This window comes from Pelobates fuscus, chromosome 4 (genome assembly GCF_036172605.1).
Source record: "Pelobates fuscus isolate aPelFus1 chromosome 4, aPelFus1.pri, whole genome shotgun sequence".
Taxonomy (NCBI): Eukaryota; Metazoa; Chordata; class Amphibia; order Anura; family Pelobatidae; genus Pelobates; species Pelobates fuscus.
This window is the reverse complement of record NC_086320.1, coordinates 361,807,668-361,834,110: the sequence shown is the minus strand read 5'-3', so window position 1 is coordinate 361,834,110 and position 26,443 is coordinate 361,807,668. Positions and strand designations below refer to the sequence as shown.

At 44.4% G+C, this 26,443-nt stretch overlaps 1 protein-coding gene across 1 annotated transcript in view; it reads left to right on the top strand.

The window, feature by feature from the left end:
* LOC134609157 (cyclin-dependent kinase 6-like) overlaps positions 1–26,077 on the top strand; it is a 173,930-nt gene extending 147,853 nt beyond the window's left edge. Inside the window, exons 6-8 of the mRNA XM_063452657.1 lie at positions 21,570–21,620; positions 24,181–24,316; positions 25,264–26,077. Coding sequence (XP_063308727.1) covers positions 21,570–21,620; positions 24,181–24,316; positions 25,264–25,425 — 349 coding nt within the window. The 3' untranslated portion in view covers positions 25,426–26,077. The remainder of the gene's footprint in view (positions 1–21,569; positions 21,621–24,180; positions 24,317–25,263) is intronic.
* The last annotated feature ends 366 nt before the right edge of the window (positions 26,078–26,443 follow it).

Here is a 26,443-nt window from a genome sequence, read left to right as displayed (position 1 = left end):
TGTGTCACGTCAGCAGCGGGTCGCGTTTACCCTCAGCCCATTTCCACACAGCTGGTTGGGGCCTGGCAGAGTTTTCGTGTCAGTCTTCATCTCTGGCAGTGGTGCTTGTGTTCACATTCTGACTGTAGCCGTGTCACGTCCTGCTCTGCTCTGTTCTGATGTCTGGACTTGGCTTATGGTATCCAGTACTCTTTTTGCTATTCTTGCTTAGTTTTCCTTGTTTTTTTGTTTTTTTAGTCTATGTCTGGTTTTCTTTATGCTGGGATTTCTGGGTTCATTTCTATAGTTCGTCCCTGGATTTCCCAGTCTCCAGGTTTCATTTAAATGTTTGTTTTATGTTACCGCACCCGTTTGTTTTCCATCATTCCTCTCTGTTTCAGTGTTCCTGCAGGCAGCTCCTCAAGGCTTCTGCCCTTTCTTGCAGGTAAGTGCTATATATGTCTTTTGGTTGTTTTAGCATACATTAGGCAATGTAGGACCTGCCAGATATGGGGTACATTGGCGTTGTTGGCAGGCTTATGCAATGTATGATCATATAGTGTGACTAAATCCCCATGATTTTCATGTGTAGTGCTTAGTTGTTTCTCCTCTTGTTTTGCCTATGTTATCCTGTCTTGTTTTGGTTTGTATACCCAGTCCATGTACAGTCCTGTCCAGTCATGCCCATGTTGGGTTCATATTTTCCTTGTGTCTTGTGTATATGTTCTGGGTTTAGCTTGCTATCTTTCTCTGGTTCTGGGTTCTATTGGTTCTGTCTTGTTTTCATGTTTGGTGCCTATCTCTGGTCTTGCCTTGTTTCTGGTGCTGGATGCAGTCTTGCTGCGGAGCCTCCCTATTCAACTCCTGGGAGGTCTGCTTGATTTCCAGGCTCCTAGTTCCTGGTATCCGCTGAAGCTGATTCAGGGTCTTGGTATGTGGCTGCACAAACGCTGGTGCTCAACACCAGGGAGCGTGCGGTTACCCTGCACCAGACCCTGCTAATCCACCTCCACGCTGAAGACTCCCACTTAACATCAGGCATATTGGGTCCCGGTCCATGCTCGCCGCCTGGACACTGTGTCTGGGTTCCGGGCAACGGACCACCACCCTGACAAGCTGGCCACTGCACATTAAATCCATTTAAAGGCTTTGTGTGAGTGTGAGTGGACATGCATGCTTCAAGGCACCATCATTGCGCATGCACATTCCAAAGTCACATGATCACTACTGGCAAATCACAACCTTCTTAGGGCTTTTTAAACTCTAATTTTTAAGGCAATTTTAACTCTTCTATTCTAGTTGACCTTTTGGCATGTCTTCCCATTTACCTCCTCTCTGATCTCCTGTTTATTCTAGATTTTCCGTTAAATCCGGCCACTCTACGGTCCTGTAATATGTTTCAGGGTTTCTGGTATTTAGATATTTGGCTACTTAACCCCTTAAGGACACATGCCATGTGTGACATGTCATGATTCCCTATTATTCCAGAAGTTTGGTCCTTAAGTGGTTAAGTTCTGCGTGTTGGGTATCAGACTATCCTGACATCTTGTTCCAATGCTGTTTATGGGGCAAAAACATTACATCCAGGAAAACTGTACTTTGTTCCAGAGCTTTTTGGGAGATCTGTAATTATCTGATGCCAGCTGGTGTTTAAGATTTTAGCAATTCTCCATAATTCTCAGTATTGTTAATACGCCATTTACACATTACCTCCCAACATCATGAGCCACGCCATCTAGACGTAGGATCTCTCTGAGAGTGAAAGTGCTGAGTGAGGGCAGAGTGTTGCCAGTATTTACAACAAATATTTTATTGTGTTGCCATCATTTTGTTTCTACAATCTGTGCATTTGTTGGCCGTTTGGCTAGGAAAATGGATCAGTCCCATAATTATGGTTTTATTCCGTACTACTGCAATGATGGTATTAGTAAAACATGGACACATTTGATCCACAGTGATATGTTACTTATTGTTACATGTTACATTATCCCATGCATCTAATTAAGCAAAACCTGTTACAGAATAATACTCCAATAGGTGTATTAGACATGCATTTATTTAACAATACAATAGATCTGGCAGATACTTGCATTATACACATCTGAATATGTGGATTTCCAAGAACTAAAGATTAAACATGTCAGCCCTCTTTGTGATGCAGCACTTTAGTACTGCATTAGGCTGGTGCAGGGTATCACTTGAATTCAGAGTACACTTGGATTGGTTCAACCAAATTGGGATTCTGCTGAATTGGGGCGAATCGTCTGTTTGGCCGAATTACGTTTCTCCAAAGCACTGTACTGACATATTATTATTATTATTATATTTATATAGCGCCAACAAATTATGTAGCGCTTTACAATGGGTGGACTAACAAACATGTCATTGTAACCAGACAAGTTTGATGCAAAGAAACAGAGGGATTGAGGGCCCTGCTCAGTGAGCTTACATGCTAGAGGGAGTGAGATAACGTGACACATAAGGTTAGGGAAGTAGATTGTTAGAATAGTATTCAATGAAGACTTAGTGTGGGGTTATTTGGAGCCCTCAACAGTTTAATTGATATGCTTTTGTGAAAAGGTGAGTTTATAATGATTTATTTTGAAGGAGTGGAGACTGAGTGAGCGTCTAACGGAAAAGGGAAGGGAGTTCCACAGGAACAGTGCAGCCCTAGAAAAGTCTTGAAGGCGAGCATCAGAGGTGGAAGTACAAACAGAGGATAAATGTAGGTCTTTGGCAGAGCGTAGGGGCCTAGACGGGACATACTGTGTATTAGGGAGGATAGATAGGTGGGAGCAGCATTATGTAGAGATTTGAAAGCAAGAACCAGAATTTTAATTGAGCCCTATATCTTACGGGAAGCCAATGCAGGAACTGACAGAGGGGGTGAGGTTTGGGTGGTGCGGGCGAACAGGAAGATGAGCCTCGCCGCCGCATTCATTATCAACTGCAATGGGGCGAGTTGGGCCAAGCACAACATTCTGTATTCAGAGTTCCGCCTGTAGTGACAAAACAAGAGCTGATTAATTAAATAAAAGATGAGGTAAGGGGACAGCCACTGATTGTTGATTTTATTCACAATTAAAGGGAAACTGCAGTGCTAGGAAAACAAAGTTGTTTTCCTTGCACTATAGCTCCTCCCCCCCCCTTTTTTTTTTTAAATAAAAGCTGCAATAATTACATTGCAGGGTTAAGGGGCCTGGGACACTGCACCTAGGCCATTTCAATGAGCTGAAGTGGTCTGGGTGCCTATAGTGTCCCTTTAAGTGAAAAGTCACCAACAAATACAAGGAAACAAGAAAAAGCAGTAAGAATTTTTTTCCTTTTTAAATATAGATGGTAAAGTATATCATGTATAAATATCATTGGTTTGGGTTTTTTACTGTTTCTCCTGTTATTTCTTCTTTTGGGGAAAATGCATTTAGCAGTGTAGTTCAATATATATATATATATAGTAATTGTTTATACTATGCATATAATTTGCTGTACATTGACCCAGTTTTGAGCCATTTTTGGTTTGTCCAAATAGTTCACCAACTATTTGGCCAAACTGAACTGTCATATGAACGATCGTCGGGCATTCCAAACAAAATGATCCAGCCAAACGTAACTTTCCATCCTATGCGGAAGTCTCTTTTAGAGGTAAATCTAGAGAGTTGTGTTTAACGCTGCACTGTAAAATTACAAAACTGCAGGGCCATTGCACTCAGACTACTATGATGAAATGAAGTGGTCTGGGTGACTTTAGTACAGTACAGCTTCCACGATAAGCTGTACTGTACTTTACCGACAAGATTGAACAGCTAAGCAAAGAATTCTCCCCACCCTGCTCTTTCTCAACCACACGTGGATCATGCCTTTCCTACCCTTCAGACTTTCTCCCCGGCGACTGAACAAGAGGTGGCTGCGCTTCTTCTTTCCTCTCGACCCACTACTTGCCCGCTTGATCCTGTCCCATCTCACCTTATCAGATCTCTCTCTCCTTGTCCCTTGTCTTGTGCCTTCCTTAACACACATCATCAACTGCTCTCTCTCTTCTGGCATTGTCCCTACTGACCTCAAACATGCCACTGTAGTACCTATCTTGAAAATAAACATTTCTCGACCCGTCCTTCCCCTCTACCTATCATTCCATATCCCTGCTCCCTTTTTCCACAAAACTTCTGGAAAGACTTGTCTTTACCTGTATGTCTCACTTCCTCAATTCTAACTTTCTCCTTGACCCTCTTTAATCTGGCTTCTGCCCCTCCACTCTACTGAGATTGCTCTTATTAAAGTTACTAATGACCTAATCGCAGCTAAATCCAAAGGCCACTACTCCATACTAATTCTTCGTGTCCTCTTTGCTGCCATTGACACCATTGATCATGCTTTCTTTCTTCAAACTCTTCAATCATTCGGTCTCTGTGACTCTCTTCTCTCATGGTTTTCTTCTTATCTCTCCCAACGCTCATTCAGTATCTCCTTTTCTAATGATACCTCCTCCCCTCGTCCTGTCTTGATTGGAGTCCCCCAAGGCTCTGTCCTTGGTTCTCTTCTATTTTCTCTTTATACTGCCTCTCTTGGCAAACCTATTACCTCATTTGGATTCCACTACCACCTGTACGCTGATGATACCGAGATATATCTCTCCTCCCCGGACCTCTCCCCTGCCGTCCTGCAACGTGTCACTGCTTGCCTTTCTTCCATCTCTGACTGGATGTCCTCCCACTTTCTGAAACTAAATCTCTCTAAAACTGAGCTCCTTGTCTTTCCTCCTCCTAATACTGACCCTACTCTTTCGCTCTCCCTTCAAGTTAGTGGTATCCACATCAGTCCATCCTTGCAAGCGCGCTGTCTTGTTGTCATACTTGATTCTGGCCTGACCTTTGAGTCTCACATCCAGCATGCTACCAAATCCTGTAGATTCCATCTTAAAAACATAGTCCGCATCCGCCACTTTCTTACACAAGATGCTTCTAAGGAGCTTGTCCATGCTCTAGTAATTTCCAGCATGGGCTATTGTAACCCTCTCCTAATTGGTCTTCCCAAAAACTGTATTGACCCGCTACAGTCTGTTATGTATGCTACCGCCAGACTGATTTTCCTCTCTAGTTGATCCTCTCACACCTCACCCCTCTGTCAGTCCTTACATTGGCTTCCTGTATCCTATGGGAGTCAATTCAAAGTGCTAACCCATACCTATAAAGCACTGAACAATTTTAACCCCTCAAATATATCTCTTCACAGATCTATAAGAATTCTCCTTCTCGGTCTCACCTGTATGGCCAACTCGCGCTTGCAGGACTTCTCGCGGGGGCGACTCCCTTCCTATGGAATAGCCTGCCTACCACCATCAGACTCTAGTCTTCAATCATTTAAGAAGTGCCTTAAAACCCATCTCTTTAGGAAAGCTTATGGCCTCCCAGAGTAACCCCTACCTCACATACCTGGCTATTGCTCTCTTCTAAAGGGCAGCACTCTACTCTCTCCTCCAGCTCTGCTTCACTCCCACCTTATTTGATTGCTATTTCCTGTCCTAATGTGTTTTACACCCTACCTCCTATAGACTGTAAGCTCGTTGAGCAGGGCCCTCTTCAACCCTTCGTTTCTGTGAGTTTTCTTGTTATTGTCCTATTTATAGTTAAATCCCACCTCTCATAATATTGTAAAGCGCTACGGAATCTGTTGGCGCTATATAAATGGCAATAATAAATAAATCATAATACTGTAGCGGCACACACGTCCACCTACCACCAGATGCTTAATGTGTTATCTCATAATCCCTAGCAGCAGCGTCTTATTAAAGATTGACACTCCTTATAATTAAGGGGGACACTGCACCGCGTTTCCTTCGCATTAATCATGCCTTTAAAGTGACAGCAGTCTGCTTTTGCACAGCAGAAATACTAGCTAATATTGGTAATTTGGGGGTGGGAGGTTAATAGGAGAATAATCATTTCCATAGCAGAAAGCTTCATTAAATTGAAAAACTGCAACAACAAAAAAAATAGAGACGGAAATCAGTGTCATTGCGAAATCTATTGTCTTGGCTGATGTTTCAGGACAGCTGGTTAAACATTCTGCTTCCCAATCTGTTCTTAAAGATTGTAGCTTATAGTGTTTACCATAGAACGGGTTTTCACAAATTGTGATGTGGACCAATGAGTTACTAATATTATTTTCTTACTACAATCAAATGCCATTGTCTACCTTTGATTTTCCAGAAATTGCAGTGGGGTTAAGGGAAAAGACCTGCATAGCTTGGCAGAAGTTTTGATGTCAAGATGCCCCCTAAGCATTGTGCTCACATTGCATCCTGTGCATAGAGTATCCGAACACTAGGTTATTGGTTGATTTGCCATGTTAAATCGCCACAGCTATTTTAGCACAGCTAAATCACCACTGACTCCATCAATCTCAATGTTCATGTACTCTGAGTGACAGCCAATAGAGGTGGTGACAGGAGGCAATGTAAATGCTACCTTTTTCTCAAAAAAGATGCTATCCCAAATCCCTATGAACATTGAAATAACAAGAAGTTTTTAGTAACACTCCAATGGCCATTAAAGTGTAATCTCCTTTACCCTGTTAAGGCAACGCTCTTAGGTGAGTCCTACACTAACAATTCATTATTCCTTTTAGCTAAAAGAAAAATCTCTAATGGGACAGAAATGGATGGTGCATAGGCAACTTTGTTTCTTGTTTTTTTGTTCAATCTATTTGGCTGATGAATAATTTAGCCATTGCTGTCACCCAAGAGTAATGGGAGTTTGAGCCCAAGGCTTCACTTTATGTAATATAACATGACATGCGCACAGTCGTTATTCGGCTTGTGGCATTTTCTTCCCCATAACCCACCAATAAACACAGACACCAATTTCTGTTGGAAAATAAAAGTCCACAGCTTTATTTAAATTTTTCAATAAACAAGATAACAAATTGGGGTCATTGCCAAAATAAAATTAATTTACCCCCACCCCCATCCGTACAGCATTAACCCCGACAATGACCCCATACCATAAACAATATATAACACACGGCCTACCAAAGAGGCCCCATAATTATAACTTTATTAACTGTAGGGGTGTACCGAGACACCCCTACACCACCAGGTTCGGAGCCACCGATGAGCTCGAACCAACAGACCACTTCCAACTCTGGCCTAATTCAACCTAAGCTTAGCCTAGCCACTTGCTAATCCACTTCCATCCCAATTACCCTAGCCCTATCCCGCCACAGCCCGAGACTTGATCCCTTAATGTCTCGAGCGCCCCCCACCACACAGAAATAGGGCCCGGGATATCCCCTCCTGAAAACCGAGGTTAAGCAAGTCACAACCGACCTCCGAAAGGTGAACCCCATCCTTACGATAATACCCAGGTAACATACCCTCTAGCTCCCAATGCCTGACCGGGACCCCACCTGACCTCCTAACGAAAACAGACATTGCCTTGTTAACTTTCCCCCGACATCTCGCCACCGCAGCTGTGTCCCTGGCGTGTCTCCAATTAAATCTAGGAACCATCTCAGACCATACTATAACCACTCCCGGCACCCGCTCCCGGAGGCGATCTAAATCCCGTTTCATCCTCCGAATTAGCTCCCTCTGAGGGATAAGCCCCAAATCGTTACCCCCACCATGTATCAGAATTACGTCCGGGGAATTTCCTTCCAACAATTTTCCAAAAATCACTCCACTAATGCTCTGCCAGCTGAAACCACGAAAACCAAACCATTGTAACTGCACAATGTCCTGAAGAAAGCCCAGTTGTGCTCCATTCCTCCGAACTGCGGCCCTCTTCTGCGCCCAATAAACGTAGGAGTGACCCACCAACCATACAACCCGACCTAGAAAGAAACACAAGTTATTAACTAGCAGAGCATTGACACCACACACTCAACCCAACCAGACCCCCCCTTCAAACCAACTTATCTGTTCGTACATAAGTCCTAAAACGCGCGGACTCCCACCGACCTATCTGTTTAATCCGATCATCCCCGAGTCCGAGCCGTGCTGCTTCCGTTGCTGCCCCTATGCGAAATGAATGAGTCCCAAATTGCATGGGATGCAAACCCAACTGCCGCAGCCCCATGCGAAAGACCCTGACAAATTGGAAGCGCGACAGCGCTAGACCGTCCTCGTGAACGAGGAAGCACCCCAAGCCTTGAGGGCGAACGCCTAAGTAATTGTGCCCACATGCTACTGGGCAGACTGCCGACCCCGGCAACGCAAACAAAATTATTGTCTTACCTCTCCCAAAGACATCCGTCTTGGAGCACCTCAGGCGTATCTCGACTTTGTCCTGCCCCAGCACCACATCCTCGAACCGGATCCCGTTCGCCCCGAACTTATTAGAGCTGACCAGTTCGCCGATGCGGAACGCCCCAAAAAACGCCCAAACAAAAGCTACGGTAAACAAGAGCACTTCAAACGGAGATGTACAAACGTCATGCAGCCCTTCTGCCAAGCCATGTAGAATGTTAAACGACACAGGCCGTCTTGAGTCTACAGACCTTCGTCCTTTACGAAAGCCGCGCAACGCCTGCCTCACCAAAAAGGTTTTAGTGATATCCTCTTTACCCGTGAATTTAAACCAAAATGCCAACGCTGACATGTAACGGTCCACCTTCGCGGGAGAAGCCCCTCCCGCGAATAACCGACACAACAACCATAATAGCGTGTCCAACCTACCTGCAGGCGAATTCGCCCCTCCAGACTGCCCCATCATCTCCTCCCATTCATACCATACCTTGGTGTACGCTGTCCACGTTCCGGCCGCCAGGGAACTTCTTATAAAGCCCCCAAGCAAGACGTCCCGAGCCGCCACATCTCCGCCGGGCATGCCTGACCCGTTTCCTGAGCTCCCGGCGCCGCTGCCCAAAAACGCTCCCACTGTGAACGAGATAAGGCGTCAGCGATAACATTCAACAATCCCGGGACATGTTTAGCCCTAAACACAATATTCCAAGACATGCACAGCAGCACCAAGCGCCTCAACAACCGAACCACAGGCAAAGAAGAGGCCGAGATATTATTAACTGCCTGCACCACCGCCATATTATCGGAGTGAAAGATCACCTTCCTGTTCGCGAGCTCTGTGCCCCATAAAGATACCGCCACAACCACAGGAAAGAGCTCGAGAAAGGCCAGGTTCCTGATCAAGGCGCTTTCCTTCCACGCCTCCGGCCACTCTTCCGCGCACCACCTCCCTGCCAGGTAAGCACCGAAACCTACGCTCCCGGAAGCGTCCGTAAATAAACCGATTGCTTCCGATGATGTTGCCTCATCCCTAAAATACACCCGACCATTGAACTCCTGCAGGAAACACAGCCAAACATCCAGATCCGCCTTCATCGCAGCGGAGACTCTGATATAATGACCTGGCAATCGCGCACCGCAAGTTGCTCGAGCCAACTGCCTGCAAAAAACCCTCCCCATAGGGATCACTTTACAAGCAAAATTCAAGCTCCCCAGCAGGGACTGTAACTGCCTCAAGGTCACCTTCTTCGAACCCCTGACTACCCCCACCCGCTGGCGGAGCGCTGTCAATTTATCCGCTGGCAACCTACATTCACCCTTCACCGAATCTATCTCCAGCCCTAGGAAGCTCAAGCATACCGTCGGGCCCACCGTCTTCTCAGCCGCCAACGGGATCCCAAAGACCTGTGCCACCCATTGCAACACCCCCAGTACTTGCCCACAACGATCGGACCCTGCCGGTCCTACGCACAAAAAGTCGTCCAGATAGTGCACTACTGCACCCCCAGCCGACTCTTGACGCACCACCCATTCAAAGAAAGAGCTGAACTTTTCAAAGTATGAGCAAGAAATAGAGCAGCCCATGGGCAAACACAAATCCACGAAAAAACCTTCATCAAAGAAACATCCCAATAAGTGGTGGCATGTCGGGTGAATAGGAAGCAACCTGAAAGCTGCCTCCACGTCCACCTTCGCCATCAACGCTCCCGGCCCCGCTCTCCGTACCAACTCGACCGCTTGATCGAATGATGCGTATGACACGGAGCTAAGGGCCGCGTCAATGTCGTCGTTAACAGAAGCCCCTTTTGGGTAAGACAAATGGTGTATCAACCGAAACTTGCCTGGTTCCTTCTTGGGGACCACCCCCAACGGAGACACCCTCAAGTTCGGCAAAGGTGGGACCGCATAGGGTCCCGCCATCCTGCCAAGCCGCACCTCCGACATCAATTTTTCCCGCACCACCCCTGGGTGATCCCGAACGGATCGTAAATTCAAACATAAAGTCCCTGGCCCCTTCCCTTTGAACGGTATCATAAACCCCTCTGTGAATCCTTTCCTCAAAAATTCCGCGTCAGCCCGGTTAGCGTAGCGCTTTAACCACGGCAGCATCTCGCCTACCTTCACCGGAGTTGCCCCCAGCGGCAGCGGCAGGAGCCGTGGTGCCGCTGGGACCTCCCCCGCCAGCCGGTTTGCCTCTCTTGAAGCACCTATTGACTCCATGCGTACCGCCGCAACCGGAACACTCGTGTTTGAATCTACACGACGAGCCCCATTTACATTGGCCCTCGTTGAAAAGCCAGCAGAAACCCTTCTTTTGTCCGGCCGGCGCTGCTCCTCCAGGTGCTGCACCGGCCGCCCCGTGAAAGGGCGCAGCCTTCTGCGCCATCATGAGCCGCATCCACAGGGGCAGATCCATCTGATCCCATCTCATGCTCGGGTTCGCTGCTAAACGTTGGCGGAATTGCTCATCGTATTTCCACCAAGCAATCCCACCGTACGTCCGGTAAGCGTCCCGTATCCCGTCCAAGTAGCAAAAAAGCTGCGAACAGCGATCGGGAAACTTTTCCCCGATGACGCTGGCCAGTATGCAAAAAGCCCGCAACCAATTCGCAAACGTCTTGGGTATCTTCCGATACCTACGCTTCTTCTCTTCTTCCTCCTTCTTCGCATCCTTTTTATCCTCATCCTTTAGATCGAGGAACTCCTCCAGAGGAAGGAGAGAAAAAACCTCTACGAACTCACCTTTCCAAATCCTGTCCTTTACCTCAGACTTCAGGTGACATCCCAAGGGGCCCGCGAAAGAGACATGTACATTCTGCCGCCCCGCATCAGAAACCTCCCCTCCTCCGACCGAACCCAAGCCTGCCCTCTCACCTGTTTCGGGCGTACTCCGTCCGGAGACACCACTCACCGCCCCCTTAGCCTGCCCCGTTGTCCCGGAACCCGCTTCCGGAACCCATACCCTCGAAAATTGCGGTGAAGCCCCCTCCCCACCGACCCATGAATCTAACAACGATTTTAGGCAAGTTAACATGGAATCAGAATGTGATGTAACAGGCAACTCACCGCCAGAGCCTCCGGCCGCGGAGGGCCGCGGGGTCGTTTTCCTTCCATCCGCCGCGTGCGGCTCCGGAGTGTCCAGTTGACGCCGACTCCCTTCCGCCGGATCCCGCCGTGGGACCGTAGGTGTACCGCTCCGCGACCTGTAAGGAGAAGAACACCTGGGTAGTCTGTTCGAGTGCCCATCTACCCGCCCTTCCTCCTTACGTTCCCTGTCGTCAACCTTGCGCCTCTCCCGCCTAGTAGCCAGGCCCTCCAGGCCGTAGGAACTATCTGGCCGTCCTTGGGTGCTCCCGTTGGAGGACCCAGACTCGCTGCGCCGTTCCCTTCTCCTCCTGGCCCTGCAGACTGAACCCCGCCTACTGTACCCATCAGTAGACGGGCTCCTCTCCCTGACACACCCTGCCCGGTTTTGCCTGGCGCCTGCCCCGCGCCGCCTCTTGTATTCCGCAGGCCTAGGGTTGTCTCTGTAGTCCTGCCGTCCCCGGGAGCAACATTTATGGCCCTCCCGTTCACTCCTGACCCCGCTGTCAGAGTGTGTGTCATACCCCTGTGACAATCCCTCACTGTCCGCTCCTCTGTCCACTGGGGAAGCGCTGCGCTGGCCCTGACAAGCGGAAGCCCCTTCCGCTGTCGCCCTGACTTGGTCCTTTTGCCCTAGCTGGGTGACCTGTCCTGCCGTCCCCCCGCTGCCTTGCCTGGGCCTTGTCTCGCCCGCATGATCAAGTCCCCCTCCACTGGAATACCTTGCTGCCCTCTGAGGTGGTGTCAGCCCGTCCTTCCCAATCCCCAGTGCCTTTCCTTGCCGCCCGGTATTTAAACCGGCGGCAGACTCACCGGGACGTGTCTGGGCTCCATCCACACCTCCGACATCCACTGCGGTCCCGGTCTCCTCGGAGGCCGTCGCTAATTTTGCCGCCTTGCCGCCCGCCGTCCTGCGAGCAGCTCTCCTCGTGGTAGGCCGCGACACCATGCCAGGCCTAATCGCCGCCCTTGCCTTACCGGCGCCACGTCGCACAGACGGGGCCGGCGGCGTTTGCGTTGGCTCCGACCGGCCTGCCTCCCCAACCGATGATCCGCTCGCCTCTCTGGAAGGACTCCGTCTCCGACGCGCTGCGGGCATCACGCCCGGGCTCAGCCGCTGGGGCGGTCTCGCCCTCCGCACCGATCGCCTCTTCACAGCCGCTGGGGGGTTACCGCTGGTCCCAGGAACCGCCAGTTGCTGCTGCAGCCATGCCATCCCCCTGTCTCTCACGGCTGCTCTCACACCGTCCAGGATCTCTTCAAGCGAAGCCATCTGAAAAACAGAAGAAAAGAAACCACACAACCTGCCAAAACAATTAACAAGTAAGTGCAGATTCTGAATTAAAATGGCCACTTGCTAAAATGGCCGCTTAATATACTCGCACTTTTCACACCCTTTAACATGCTCCACCCTAAATCCCCACCCCAAAATCTATAGCTCCACCTGCCTACTCCTTGGCTCTGTCAAGGCCCATTCCCCTGACTGCGCTGATCCATGGGCTTCATTGTGACGTTTTAAAAGGGGAGTTCTACTTATCTTTACTCCCTCGCCACGCTGGTCTTGACATGGCCGCTCCACCTTCCTGGTTGACATGATCAAGATTAATGGTTTCAACCACTCCAATACTTCCCAATAGGGAAGTATTGAGAGGCTAGTGTGCATGTGCGATAAATAGCCACTCGGCAGCAATGAAATGCTCTCAACGAGCAGTGTTTGATTAAGAACCAATTCTGCCTCTAGTGGTGAAAAGGAAGAGAGCCACTAGATGTGTGCACCCAGACCACTTCATTCAGATGGTTTAAGGGTTAATGTGTGTGTAGAGCTTTCTGTCTCCTTAGAGCCGGGGTTCTCAACTCAGTCCTCAAGGACCCCTGGACTGGTAGGGGGTCCTCGAGGACTGGGTTGAAAATCCCTGCCTTGGAGAATTTACTCTTGTAGTTGAAAACAATAGTATGAATTGTTAGTGCAATACTTTGCACCAGAACAGCTACATTAAGCAGTAGCCATAACTATGGCTTGATAAAGGCTCCATTGAGTCGAAACGTTGCCTTTTTTGTCCCGTACAGTCTGCAGGACGTATCCCCTTGTGCCCGGATCTCTTTTTCTATTACAGTGCAGAAGCAACAGCCTGTAAAAATAAACTCATGATTGATGTCCTCTACAGCAGTGATTCCTCTCCTTTTATGGACCATGGCACACTTTGATGAGGGAAAATGATCCAAAGCACACCTACTTTTATTTCTTAATCTTCGTTAGCAGCTTTAATATATTATAATTTCCTTCAAGATTATCAGAAAGTTGTGCATACTGCTTGCTAGTTGTAACTCTACAGGTGATAATCACAGTTTTTATACAGATATTTGTTTTCAAAAACAAAACAATAAAACAGATAATTACAGTGGCACTGTATACACTATAACCATTTAATCTCATTGAGTCCCTGGGCTCTGCCTGTCCATTCATTTTTGAACAGTTTAACACTGGATGAGATTCCCTGCTCCTCCACAGTCCAGCCTCTACTGGAGGTGTAGCTAAGGCAGACATTACTTACTTCCTTGTAGCCATACAAATGCATACCAGCAATAGGCAGCTTTAATAGGCTGAAAGCAGTCAGCTGACACAGCCATTCACCTACACCAATTGTTGCTCAGACTAATATTTCCTCATTAGCCTAAGCACGAATGGTGGGATGGACTGCTGGAGACTCTCAAGATTTCAATTACACCAGTCATCAAGATTTCACTTTGTAATTATTATTATTATTTTTTATTTCACTTTTTTATTCAGCTGAGTAGCCATGTTAGGTCAAAGTCTACCAACTGCTCAACCTAACTTCCACTCTGCCGGTTCAGCCTGAGCAATTACAGCAGCAAGCAAGTTATGTTAAATAGCAGCTGGTCATATAACAGTCGAGTCTGACCTTTCATGGCTGCTCTTAGAGAACCACTGGCTTCCTCTTTAGGTTGGAACACATAGCAGTTAGGAAAATCACCCTCTGATTATTTGCAGGCAGGGTGCAACCTACCACCTTTGTAAAAGTGCCGATTTCTCTACGGTGGTAAAAAGAACAATCTAATCTCCAGCTTGCCGTGCTTTAGGGATTATGAGTGTTCCTTTAAGAGTCAGAATGCAGTTTACAGAGGAACATGCAGCGCATGACTTATTTCACTGTAGGAATGGAATACTTGCATTGCCAGTTGTGTAGCTGCAAGAATGTAATAAAATAACAAAAATATGTCTTGTATAGTTCTTAAAAACTTCTTGTACTCCTGTAAATGAACAGTGCTGTTCAGTATAAAAAAAAAAAATATCAATTTTACTAAAATACCATCCTCTGCTGGCAGAATGTGTGAGGCCATTAGTTAGAACGAAATTCAAAACGGGAAGTATAGTTTAAAACAGAGCTTATATCTGAGGTGTCCGGGAGCCATGCCTCCTAAAAATTTTACTTTTGGCCTTTTTGGGGGGGGGGGGATAAAAATCTATAGATTCTGGCTCTTAATTTAAATTTTAAAGCTAATCTAGCCAACTGGAATAATTCTCCAAGTCTACTATGGGTTCTCTTCAGCGTTTTGGGTCTCAAATTTAGAAAAAGGAAAATTCTCACTTTACGGAATTATTCTGTATATGTTTAAACTTTATCCTCTTAATGGAGATACTTCCATGCAGTGATCTAATCACTCTTATAGCTCATTTCTGCTCTGTGAAAGTGGTGCCCTAGGAACCATGACCACTTCAGTTTATTGTAGTGGTTGTGGTTTATGGAGTCATCCGTTGACATTCTCTACATTTTTAATAACACCGTTTTCTAGTAGTTGACAAAACAATTGGTGCTCTCCCAACACCCAAAGGCCCAGCCCCTCGCCCCACACTCAGAATGAGGAAGCAACGTTTTAGCATTTTTCATCCAAACTTATTCTAAATCGTGGACGCAATCGTAAGCTGCATGTTTTGGGACTTGTCAGTCAAGCATTTCATTTTTTTCCTACCAGCTTTTAAATTTTTTTTATTATTATTATTATTTATTATTTGTGAGTCAGTATATTTTTTATTAACAGTCATAATTGAAATGGCCGGCACATGTCCTTTAATAAAAAGCCATTCAGATTCATGGTCTGTGGTTTGCGATAAATGTGCAGCTCTACGTTCACAAATTATTCGAGTAATTTCCCAGGACACCGGTTCCGGTCAATGTGATTTTCTGGGCCTTTGGCTTCTGTTAGAGAATGCAGAACAAGTGTAGAATCCTGTCCAGGACTAAGAATGCCGACTCAGTGCAGGGCGGGGGTAAGGGGTGGTTATATTAAGGGATTTGTCTAGATTGGACATGGCATTAGCAATGTTTAACTCTTTTACTGGTTCACAAACTTTTGTGGTAATAAAACTTGAGAATCTCTCTGAGAAAAATCTGCAAAGCGTGTGAAACTGTGCCCTCGGATTACTCTGCAGCTAAACCAGCGTATGGTAACATTTTATAAAATGTCACAGAGGTTTTTTATTAAGACGAGAACAATAGAGCAAAATTATAAAAACAAACTATTATTGTTTCACTATTGTTGCATTATAGATTATGGCTTATAGCATTCCTGATGCAAAAGTAGAGGCAAGTGTCCTGTACTATAACCACTACAGCTTATGTTAGTGCTTGTGCTACTGGTACAGTTGTCCTGTTTTTTGTTTTCAAGTGGGCTGGAAAAGGCCCTCTTCCAGGTGTAAAGAGGAAAGATTGGCCAGTCCTGTAACTTTTATATAAAATGTTAACCTGTACTCTCTATTCCATGTAAAAGCTATATTTATGGAACACTCAGGCTGTCTCATAGATTGCTTTGCAGCCAAGAGGTTTGCAACGTTCCTTCGTGATCACATGGCCCTGGAGGAAGCAGGGGGACTGCCTAGCTCGTGAGGCAGTCCACAGGTAAGTAAAGGGCAGCCAGGGCTGCCCTAACGGCATTTAGGCTCACTTAATTTGGGATGGCATTGTACGCCCTAACGATGTTATGGGGTTAAACATTGCAGTTTTAGAGAAACGGCTATGTTTACATTGCAGAGTTAAGGCTGCCTCTAGTGGCTGTCTACCAGATAGCAACTAGAGGCGCTTCCTGCTGTTTTACGTTTGATGCTTTGTTTGTATTCTTGAGAGCATAGTGTTCCTTTAATCAAATTGAAGGAACATTCTGTTAACAACTTCTTCTAAATGAAAATACTATAATGCAACAAGGCCCCTGGGCACTCTCTTTCCTTTAAGGGGTTAAACCCCTCAAATGGTTTAACCCCAAAGGCTTCCTCCAGATCTCCAGGTCACTAAGTGGTATTCGGCTTCTAAAAGATGCAGATTGACATCGGGCATGGATGCTGCTGATTGTCTAGAGTGGTCAGCTGACGCTCTAAGCAAATCACTAGTTCCCAGTTCATAAAAATGTTTTACTTTTTTATGAATGGGGAGCTACTGATTGACTTAGAGTGCCAGCTGACCACTCTAGTCAATCAGCGGCACCCATACCCAGCGGCACTCTGTGCTTCCTGACACTCAGTAAATAAAAGTTAAACACATTAAATTATATTTTTTTTACATGGGGTCAGGGTCCAAAGTTTTCCTGCCAGGCCCAGGTACCAAAGCCTTATGATGTGGTGTCCAGAATTAAGTGGAACGATGACTTAATTTGTCCTTCATGCTCCAATCTCCTTTTCTTCTTCTTCATTCGACACAGTCTTCTTTTTATTCTGACACTGTCTTCTCTCCTCCTTGGCTCCTTCTGCTCCTTTACCTTTCTGCTTCTTTTGCACCCTTCTACTCCTTTCTCTTTCTGATCCCTTTCCTTGCAGACCCTTTGTGCTCCTTCTGACTCTTCCTGCTCCTTGCTGGCCCTCCGTGTAGGCTGCCCCCCATCTCTCACTTACCTGGTCTGTAGGCGCCCCCCATGCTTTACTTACCTGATCTGTAGGCTGCCCCCCTATTCCTCACTTACCTGATCTGTAGGCTGCTATCCCATCCCTCACTTTCCTGATCTGTAGGCTGCCCCCCCATGTCTCACTTACCTGATCTTATGCTGCCCCCACATCCCTCACTTACCTGATCTGTAGGCTGCTCCCCCATCCCTCACTTACCTGATCTGTAAGCTGCCCCCTCCCATCCTGATCTGTAAGCTGCCCCACTTACCTGATCTTATACTGCTCCCCCATCCCTTACTTACCTGATCTGTAGGCTGCCCCCCATGTCTCACTTACCTAATCTTATGCTGCTCCCCCATGCCTCACTTACCTGATCTGTAGGCTGCACCCCCCTCCCATCCCTCACTTACCTGATCTGTAGGCTGCACCCCCCTCCCACCCCTCACTTACCTGATCTGTAGGCTGCCTCCTCACTTACCTAATCTGTAGGCTCACCTCCATCCCTCACTTACCTAATCCGTAGGCTCCCCCCATCCCTCACTTACCTAATCTGTATGCTGCCCCCCCCCCCCCCCATCCCTCACTTACCGGTCAGTAGGCTGGCCCCCTCCCTCCCACCCCTCACTTACCTGGTCAGTAGGCTGGCCCCATCCCTCACTTACCTGTAGTGTTTATTTTGTTAGGGTCTGCTCCTTTAATGCATTCATACAATTCATAGTTTGATAGAAATTTGTTATATGCATATATTGAGAAAATGTTTAAAATCTAGGTGTCATTGCGCCATTCCAGAGTAATCTGTCAAACCATTTTAGTATGGCTCGACCCTTATCTGGGTGCGAACACTCTATCTAGTCTTCTCAAAAAAAATAATTAGCCCAAGACTTGTAATTCTAAAAATTATGCTTTTAAAATGGCATATACAGACAATGCTTCGATAAGCTTGTGATCTAAAAAGGATAGAGGACAGAAAAGCCTTTTAGGAATTAGTTAAAAAGTTTTCAAATTGTTATTGGAGAAAAGGGGCTTAACCAGATAGCACTTGGGTGGCTTTGAGTCTCCAAAACGGCAACATGGTGCCTATTGTCCACTTCATTTTCACAACCAGATGGTTTTAATCAGTTAATATTTGCTGACTTGATTGATAGCTGTACAGCGGGTGTTCATGAAAAGCTTGAATTCCCTTCAAGTAGCTGTTGTATCAACATACAGCACATTTCACATTTTTGGAAGGAAATGTAATCCAGAGATGATGAAGGAGAAGTTGGTGCGTTAGGGACAACTACCTGAGGTCGTGAGAATATTTTGCTGGATGGGATCCAGGGAAGAAGATCAAAGAAGCTAGAATGATGACACAATGGATTTTTTGGTTGAGAACCAAAATTTTGTGGCTATTTGCACATGTATGAAAATGTTTACATAAATTCATGATGTATTCTGTGCCAAGGCTTCCCATATAAAACAACATCTGTGATAGCAATATTATGAGCGAGAAATGTCTGCAATGCAGTTGTGTTTCTGCGCCTGATTATAGATGTATAAATCATGGAGAACCTCTTAAAGATCCCCTGTGACATAGCTGTCACGGTTTAGTTAAACAGCCAGCTTTTTAACACCAGTTGAGGATATGCATTTATAACGGCATTGTCTATGGATGCCGAACAATAGTGTTCTATTTCCAACATGTGTATGAGAAAGCAGTAACTAGCTGAGCATTGTAACATTTCTACATAAATCTGGCTCTTCATTTTATGACCTGTTGCTTAAAGGGTAACTATAAATTCCCAGGATTTTTAATATCATTTTTTATTGATACCGTATATTTGGAAATTATGTGTTTGACAGATGTGAAAAATGTAATTAAATGTACAAATCCACACGTTTGTCCTTGAACGGAGTGCTTCCATCTTAGCTCACTGTCAGTCATTGTCATAAAGTGTGTCCTTTGCAACTGACGGTCAGCATAGAGAAAACATGCAGAGAAAATAATAAATTAAAGGGTTGTTTACAGTGAGAACAATAAAGACGTGTTTTGTACAGTTTGCCCCTAGGATGTATGACACTTCGAGATACCTACACATATTGTTTGGATGTTTTTGTACAGGTGGTAGTTAACTTAATGAACAGCTACTGTTTTCCCCCAAAAATAAGAACGGATCTTATATAAATTTTTGCTCCCAAAAATGCACTAGGGCTTATTTTCAGGGGATGTCTTATTTTTACATATTACAGGTGGTCCTCACTTACAGACCGGGTTCCATTCTTTCAACACGGTCGAAGAGGGAATTTGTCAGTTAGTGAGGATGCACTAGTAAGCATGTTCAAGAAAGCAGGTCTACGTTCGGGGGAATTCCCCCGAACATAGACCAGTTCACTAGTGCATGGAATCCCGCAAATCTATGTTCAGGGAAACTTCCCCGAACATAGATTAGCTTAATAGCACATGGAATCCCGCTGTAACGAAAATATACCCCAACACGCAGGATTCAACTCAACAGCAGACAACACAGAGGGGAGATACGTCTACCGGACCTTAGAATGGCCGGACTCGACGTATATGAGAGGAGTACAGAGTCAGGAGCGATCCGAGGTCAAGGGCACAAAGAGACAGCGTAAACTAAGACTAGCCGGGGTTTGGTACACAGTGAACAGCAAGCCGGCAAACAGAACAGATAAGGATAAAGAGATAACGTAGTCAGAAACAAAGCCAAGGTCAAGTACGAAGGAACTCAACTGAACACAACAAGCGCTAAAGGGAACTGTAACAGAAACCATGATAGGGCAAGGAACTAAGGGAAAAGGGTGAGTATATATGCCTTAACATCTATTTTGATTGGCCCCTGTCACATCCACGCCCCCAAAAGGTAAGTGTATGGGGAGTGTGGCATGACAGGGACCAATGGGAGGCCTTTGCCAATTTAGGCTTCCACTGTCCCTTTAAGAGCGCGCCCGAGACCCGCGGCGCGCTCTTAGAGTCAGGCGGGACACGTGACCGCTTCTCGCGGTCACTGCCTGCCTTCCTGTTGCAGCCGTCGGATGAGCCGCGCGCGGCTCGTGCAGCAGCAGGACCGCGCGGCTTGAACAGAGCACCCCGGCCGGCCCATGGAAAGGGTAAGTACCGCTACACCCGCAAATCTAGGTTCAGGGAAACTTACCCGAACATAGATTAGCTTAATAGCACATGGAATCCCGCAAATCTATGTTTGGGGAAAATTCCCCGAACACAGATTAGCGTACTAAAGACGATCTCAACCAGGACTTATTTTTGGGGTAGGGCTTACATTATGAGCATCCACTGAAAATAAGCTTTCAGGGAATTTATTTATCCCAGACACTAAGACATCGTGGTGGGTCACATCGGTGGGATTTCCTGTTGGGAATTTGTGTGTATAAAATTGCAAGCTGCTGAATAAAAGTTGTACCTGCTCTACCCTTCATCAAGCCTCGGCTGATGTTTGGGATCTTTGCTAAAATCACTCTAGCTGATTTACTCCAGAGAAAGGGAATACTAGGCAAAGATACTCAGTCGGAGACAGGAGCTCCGTCACACCCTTCATCAAGCCTCAACTGAAGTTTGGATCTTTGCTATAATCACTCTGGCTGACTTATCCCAGAGAAAGAGAATATTAGGCAAAGATACTCAGTGGAAGTATAAGAGCTACGTCACAGTAAGACTGCCGTTCCTATTGCTAATCTCCATAAATTGCATATGAAGATGCAGTTATCTCATCGTTCTCAATTAGAATGTTCTGTGCTGCCAATGGACATTCTATCTCAATGTATTCCCGTACATCTGCCAATACAGCTTGTTCTATTACTCATTTAATCCTCTTTCCCACTACATAATATGAATACAACCAAACAAGTCCAGCTGAATGTTAGTTATCCTCAGTGGTATGTGTTATGATAAGTATAGATTGGATATTAACAATTTAGACAGCAGTTGGGCCATTTAAGGATAAACAGCAATGCAGGTTTTGATCATGTGAAAAATGTTGGGTATTACTTGGGTATTAATTATTATACCAACTAGACCAATACTGTTAATGGCCTTGATTATATATTTTTGCTAAGCTGTTTCAAATGATTAAATATTTTAAAAATATTTTTAATATAGTGATATATATTTTTCTATATTTTAATTAATATTTTGAAAAAATATATATTTTAAAAGTACATCCAAAAATATGAAATCATTTGCAACGCTTATCCAAAATTATTAATCCAATATTATATAAATTGCTTGTGTTAATATTTCATTTCAAAAATATAATTGAAATGGATCGCCAAATAAAATAATGTGTTTTTTGAAAGCATGTCAAACTATTTTCTCTAAATACTTATTATTCTTTACTTTTTTTTTTTTTTTTTTCAAAGGCCACTTTTTCGAGGAAATTCAGATGTTGATCAGCTAGGAAAAATCTTTGAGTAAGTATCTTTTGGTAAAATGTGAGAGTTTTTTTTTTTTTTTTTTTAATGGTTAAAATGTTTGGAAAAAAAATGTAACTGGCTCAAATTTCAGTGAAGATTCAGCTCAGGTGAGTAGAATTTTAACCAGTGTGAGTGTGCCATGGACCGTTCTGACTTGGAATGGCAAATACGTTTTGGGCCCATCTAATAGCGTAGGACTGGCAATGTTAAGCCCTGCTAATACCAAGTGCTGAAAGACTGCTGGACAGAGATACAGCCAATAAATTTATTAATGCCCCCAGTTTGTGTTTTTCATTGTACTTTGTGCCAACACCCCCGTTGGGTAATCCTTGTCGAAAGAGGAGATTAAACCACAGATGACATGCTCTATCTTTTTTTTATTGAATGGATCTGAAAACTATTTTGTTTTAAAGTATTTTGGTAATTTTGTGACTTGGAGTCAGAGTGAAATTCTCTATCAAGCAATACCTTTAAAATGGCTCTGTCATCAAAATTACCTTAGTGCCATCTTGCACCATTTAAACGGTATATATACCCTATGGGAAGTATGTTGGCAATATATAAATGCCAGCAGTAGTGATAAATTATAGAGATATCAAATCCTCATTTTCCCATATATAATATTTTTTTTTATTTTTAAAGTGCTTTTTTTTTTTTTTCTGGCTGCAAGTGTTTACACTCTGTTTATCTGAATAAAATGTACACAGCACATACGATTCAGCTTCATATTTTAATTTGTAATGAATAAATAAAATAGAATGTTAAAGACAGTTGACATAACCGTTTTCAGAGTACTTTGCCAAAACTGAAAAGCAACACTGCCACCTAGTGTCTGAACCAGGAATAAATTCAAGGGAATAAGTCAGGAGACAGTGATGATCTATCAAAGGAGGCCTGTTTCTATATATATATATATATATAGTTTTAATAATACTTTATAATTATTATTAAAAGTAATGCATGATGGTAATCATTAGGTTAAGTAAGTTACAAGCGGTTGTTTTGGTGCTGTAGATAAATGTATTATATCAAAAGACTTAGCAAGGAAAGGTAGACTTGCCTTGTTTCCAGTTCCCATATTGGCCCTGGCGTCTAGATTTTATTATTTGCCTGACGTTATGATGCTCAATTGTCAACTTCAAAACACTAAGAGGCTGGCTTGTCCTTGCCAGTAATTGAACCTGTAAAATTGTGACACTGCAGCTAGGACTCCTGTTCACTAAGCATTGTATCGAGTACAGTGTTACCTGTGGTGACTTACGGACGGGCATGTAATATAGAAAGCCCTAAAAAGCGAGATGGAAAAAATCTCCCGCTTAGCTAAACTGGAATTTTTCTCCCCCTAATAAACTATTTTAGTTCATTTTAACGTCCGTTCTCAAGTAACCAATTCACAGTTTAGTGAATAAGCCCCAAAGTAAGCACTGCGCTCAAACTCCCACCACTTCTAGGCAGCAGCAATGGCTACAGTATCTATCAGCCAAAAAAAAGTTAGCTGGGCACTATCCCAAATACCTGTGCACATTTAAATTAAAAAAAAAACAAGTCGCAAGAGAGTGCTGAGGACGGACAACAGCTCAATTAGCCTGCCCTTCGGTGGATCCCCGCTCAGTTCTCAAGCTGGTTTTAGCTCATCTTGTGCCATTACAAAGAGAACCAGACCATGCATCTCAGAATTATTCCACCCAAAAGGGCAGAACAGGTCCAAAATACAGGCCGGCTCTCTCTGCACGAGAGATACAGCAACCCCAGATGATCGTTTCAGCCTTGTTAGGCATCATCAGTGAGGCATAGCTGATATCTCTCTAGGCACCGTGAGCAAGGGGTCCACGTCTGGATTACCCTTTAAGCTTAAGGAGACCACTATGCCTTACTGATGATGCCTAACAAGGCTGAAACGATCGTCTGGGGTTGCTGTGTCTCACGTGCAGAGGGAACTTGCTGGCATTTCGGATCTGGACTGCCCGTATGGGTGGGACCAGTCTGATATGTTTCAGAGATGTTCCCTCTGTAATGGCACAAAATGAGCTAAAGCCAGCTTGAGAACTGAGCAGGGACCCACCGAAGGGCAGGCTATTTCAGCTGCTGCCCGTTCTCAGTATTCTCTTGCGACCTGTTTTTTACATTTAAATAACAGGTGGTGTTTAGTGCCAGTCCAATGGATATTAAAGTGCACGCTCACCTGCACATTTGGGATTTGGGATAGTGAGCAGGTAACTTTTCTGCTTTTGTAATTAGTGATGTACCTTTTGTGATACAGGCAGGGTAGGCCAGTCGCGCTCTCCAGCATTTGTTCGGCCTGCATAGCAGAAATGTAAACTAATGACTGAATGAAACTACTTGTGCAATATTCGGGGCTGCCGATTGTCATTCTTTGATATATTATATAAGAGAGCCTAAATTCATTATTATTAGCTTGTTTTTTGTATCTTGGGAGGTGTAGAACACATGTCTGGCTTTTCACAGCCTTAGAATTTGATAATAAGGCCTAACAATATATATTATGTACACTATCTTCACAAGCCTGCTAACCGTGATGCATTGTATGTTCACACAGTGTCATCGGGCTCCCAGAAGATGAGGAATGGCCCAGTGACGTCGCAGTTCCCAGAAACGCCTTTCAGTTCAGACATCCTCAACCCATCGAAGACTCTGTGCCAGATATTGATGAACAAGGCAAAGATTTACTGATTGTAAGTTGAGATTTTAATTCTTTTATAACATGTCCTTATGCATAGAAACATAACAAATAGAGCAGGCACACAAAACAGCGCCTCCAGAGTCGACCCATAGATTGTTGGTTTCAGAGTTTATGCAGCTGCGTATTGATAGGGACAAGAACAGTATACCACTTGGAAGTGTTTTGTGTCTGTTTGGCTACTAGCCATGTGCCCAGAAATTCCAGTAACGATGTCACTGAATCTGAACATTCTGGTACATGAAAATCTAAATTAAAGTACATATATTATACAGGACATTGCAAGCTGCTACTGCAGTCTGACTAAAAGCCCTGCAGTGTACGTAGACCTTCCCCTCCCTTCCCACTCCATAGCTACAAAAATGCAACTTATGTTTCCCTAGCTATATTGGCTGGTGTATTGTAAAGATGGGAGGGATTAACATCCCTAGTCTCTCTGACCAGATTCCTGCAGTAGAAATGTGTTATCCAACAACTGAAGTCTGGTTCTGGAGTACAAGGGAAGTGACGGTTAAGAGGCTAAATATATTTTTTAATATGTACAGAGACGCAGATTGAGACGTGAGAAGGAGGAAAATTTTATCCCATCTCCATGTTAACGGTTTAGCCAGAGTGGTTACACATCACTTTTTATTTAAGATGATATGTTACAATGTATCCACATCTCAAAGGTTTGTTCCGCATTCTGAATGCGTACACATAATTGCCCAAAAGGACACTTCTCATTCTTCTATTTTTTGTACTTGTAGCATTTTTGAGTTGTGAAAAAAAAAAGGAAATAAAGATTGTAAAAAAAAATAAAAAAAATTAATTCCTTCTCTTCTCATGGCGGGATCTGCCCTACCTGCCTCAAGTCCCCACTGTAATTAACTACGATATACACGTGACATTTCAACAAACTTTGATAACTGGTGAATTTACTTTTCTTTTCCTAATTTGCAGAAGTGCCTCACGTTCAGCCCAGCGAAGCGATTATCGGCCTTCCTTGCCCTCTCCCATCCTTACTTTAAGGACGTACAGAAGCACAAAGACAGTGTGGACTCTCACAGGCCTTGTAGCCAAAATTCGGGAGATGACAGTACAGCTGGGACTAAGACTGCTTGAGGCAGAGTTTATACACGGACAGTACGAGTTTGCCAGCGGTGCCCTTATCATAATACTTTAATATTCTCACAAACACATCGGTCTGCAAAGAAACCTTGTTTACTTTCATCAAATCAATGCAAAACCAATGCAGCTTTACATGTTTGTTTTGTTTTGTTGTTTTTGTTATACGTTGTTTATTTCAAACTTGGATTTTCTCCAGTGAAAAAGCAAAGCTGCTGATTATCTTTTTATTTTTTTTGCTGCCTTTTTACTGTCTAACATTAAAGCTGCTGGTATGACGCTGAAAAATCCAGTCGCTGCCACAACAAGAGGAATCTATTTACAGCTGCTAAAAGCCTGATTGGGTACTAGACTAGCCTCTTTTAATAACATATTTTTATGTCCCTAGGATGTTATTGTTAACCCTGTGAGTGCCGGGGATCCATAAGGGCTAAAAACATTGAATTAGTAGGATTTTATTTCGTTTTTTTATTGTTTTGTTTGTTTGTTGTTGGTTTTTTTCTGAGTTCCATTTCAGAACATGTCTTCGACATGAAATTAATCGAAAAGCTGTGTTCTTCATTGCCAGAAATTGATGTATAAATTGAAATGCTGGGTGATAGGGCGGTTTTAGCAAAGTTCTGATCTTGTTTTTTTGTTTGTTTGTTTTTTTGTTGAATATTTTACATTTATTTCTTTAGCGCGAATGTATAATGTATCTTATACAAGATTTTCCTTTGTTTAAAATAGTGTAAAATTGTTCGTAACAGCAATGCTGGCAAAGCGAAATAAGTGATGCTTTTGCAATAATGGATCATATTTTTAGTAACAAGATTCCACAAACGTAAAACAAGGAGAGACTGTGCCTGCAAAGGGTTGGCATTGCGTGTTTTGGGCACTCTGTAATAGTAATAAAAATTGTCAGAGCGGATTTATAACTATGACACGGGCGCTTGGCTTTAAACACATTTCCTGTTTCCTTGACAGTAAGATGGTTAAATATCATACGTCATGCACTACGTTTTTACCATGTGAA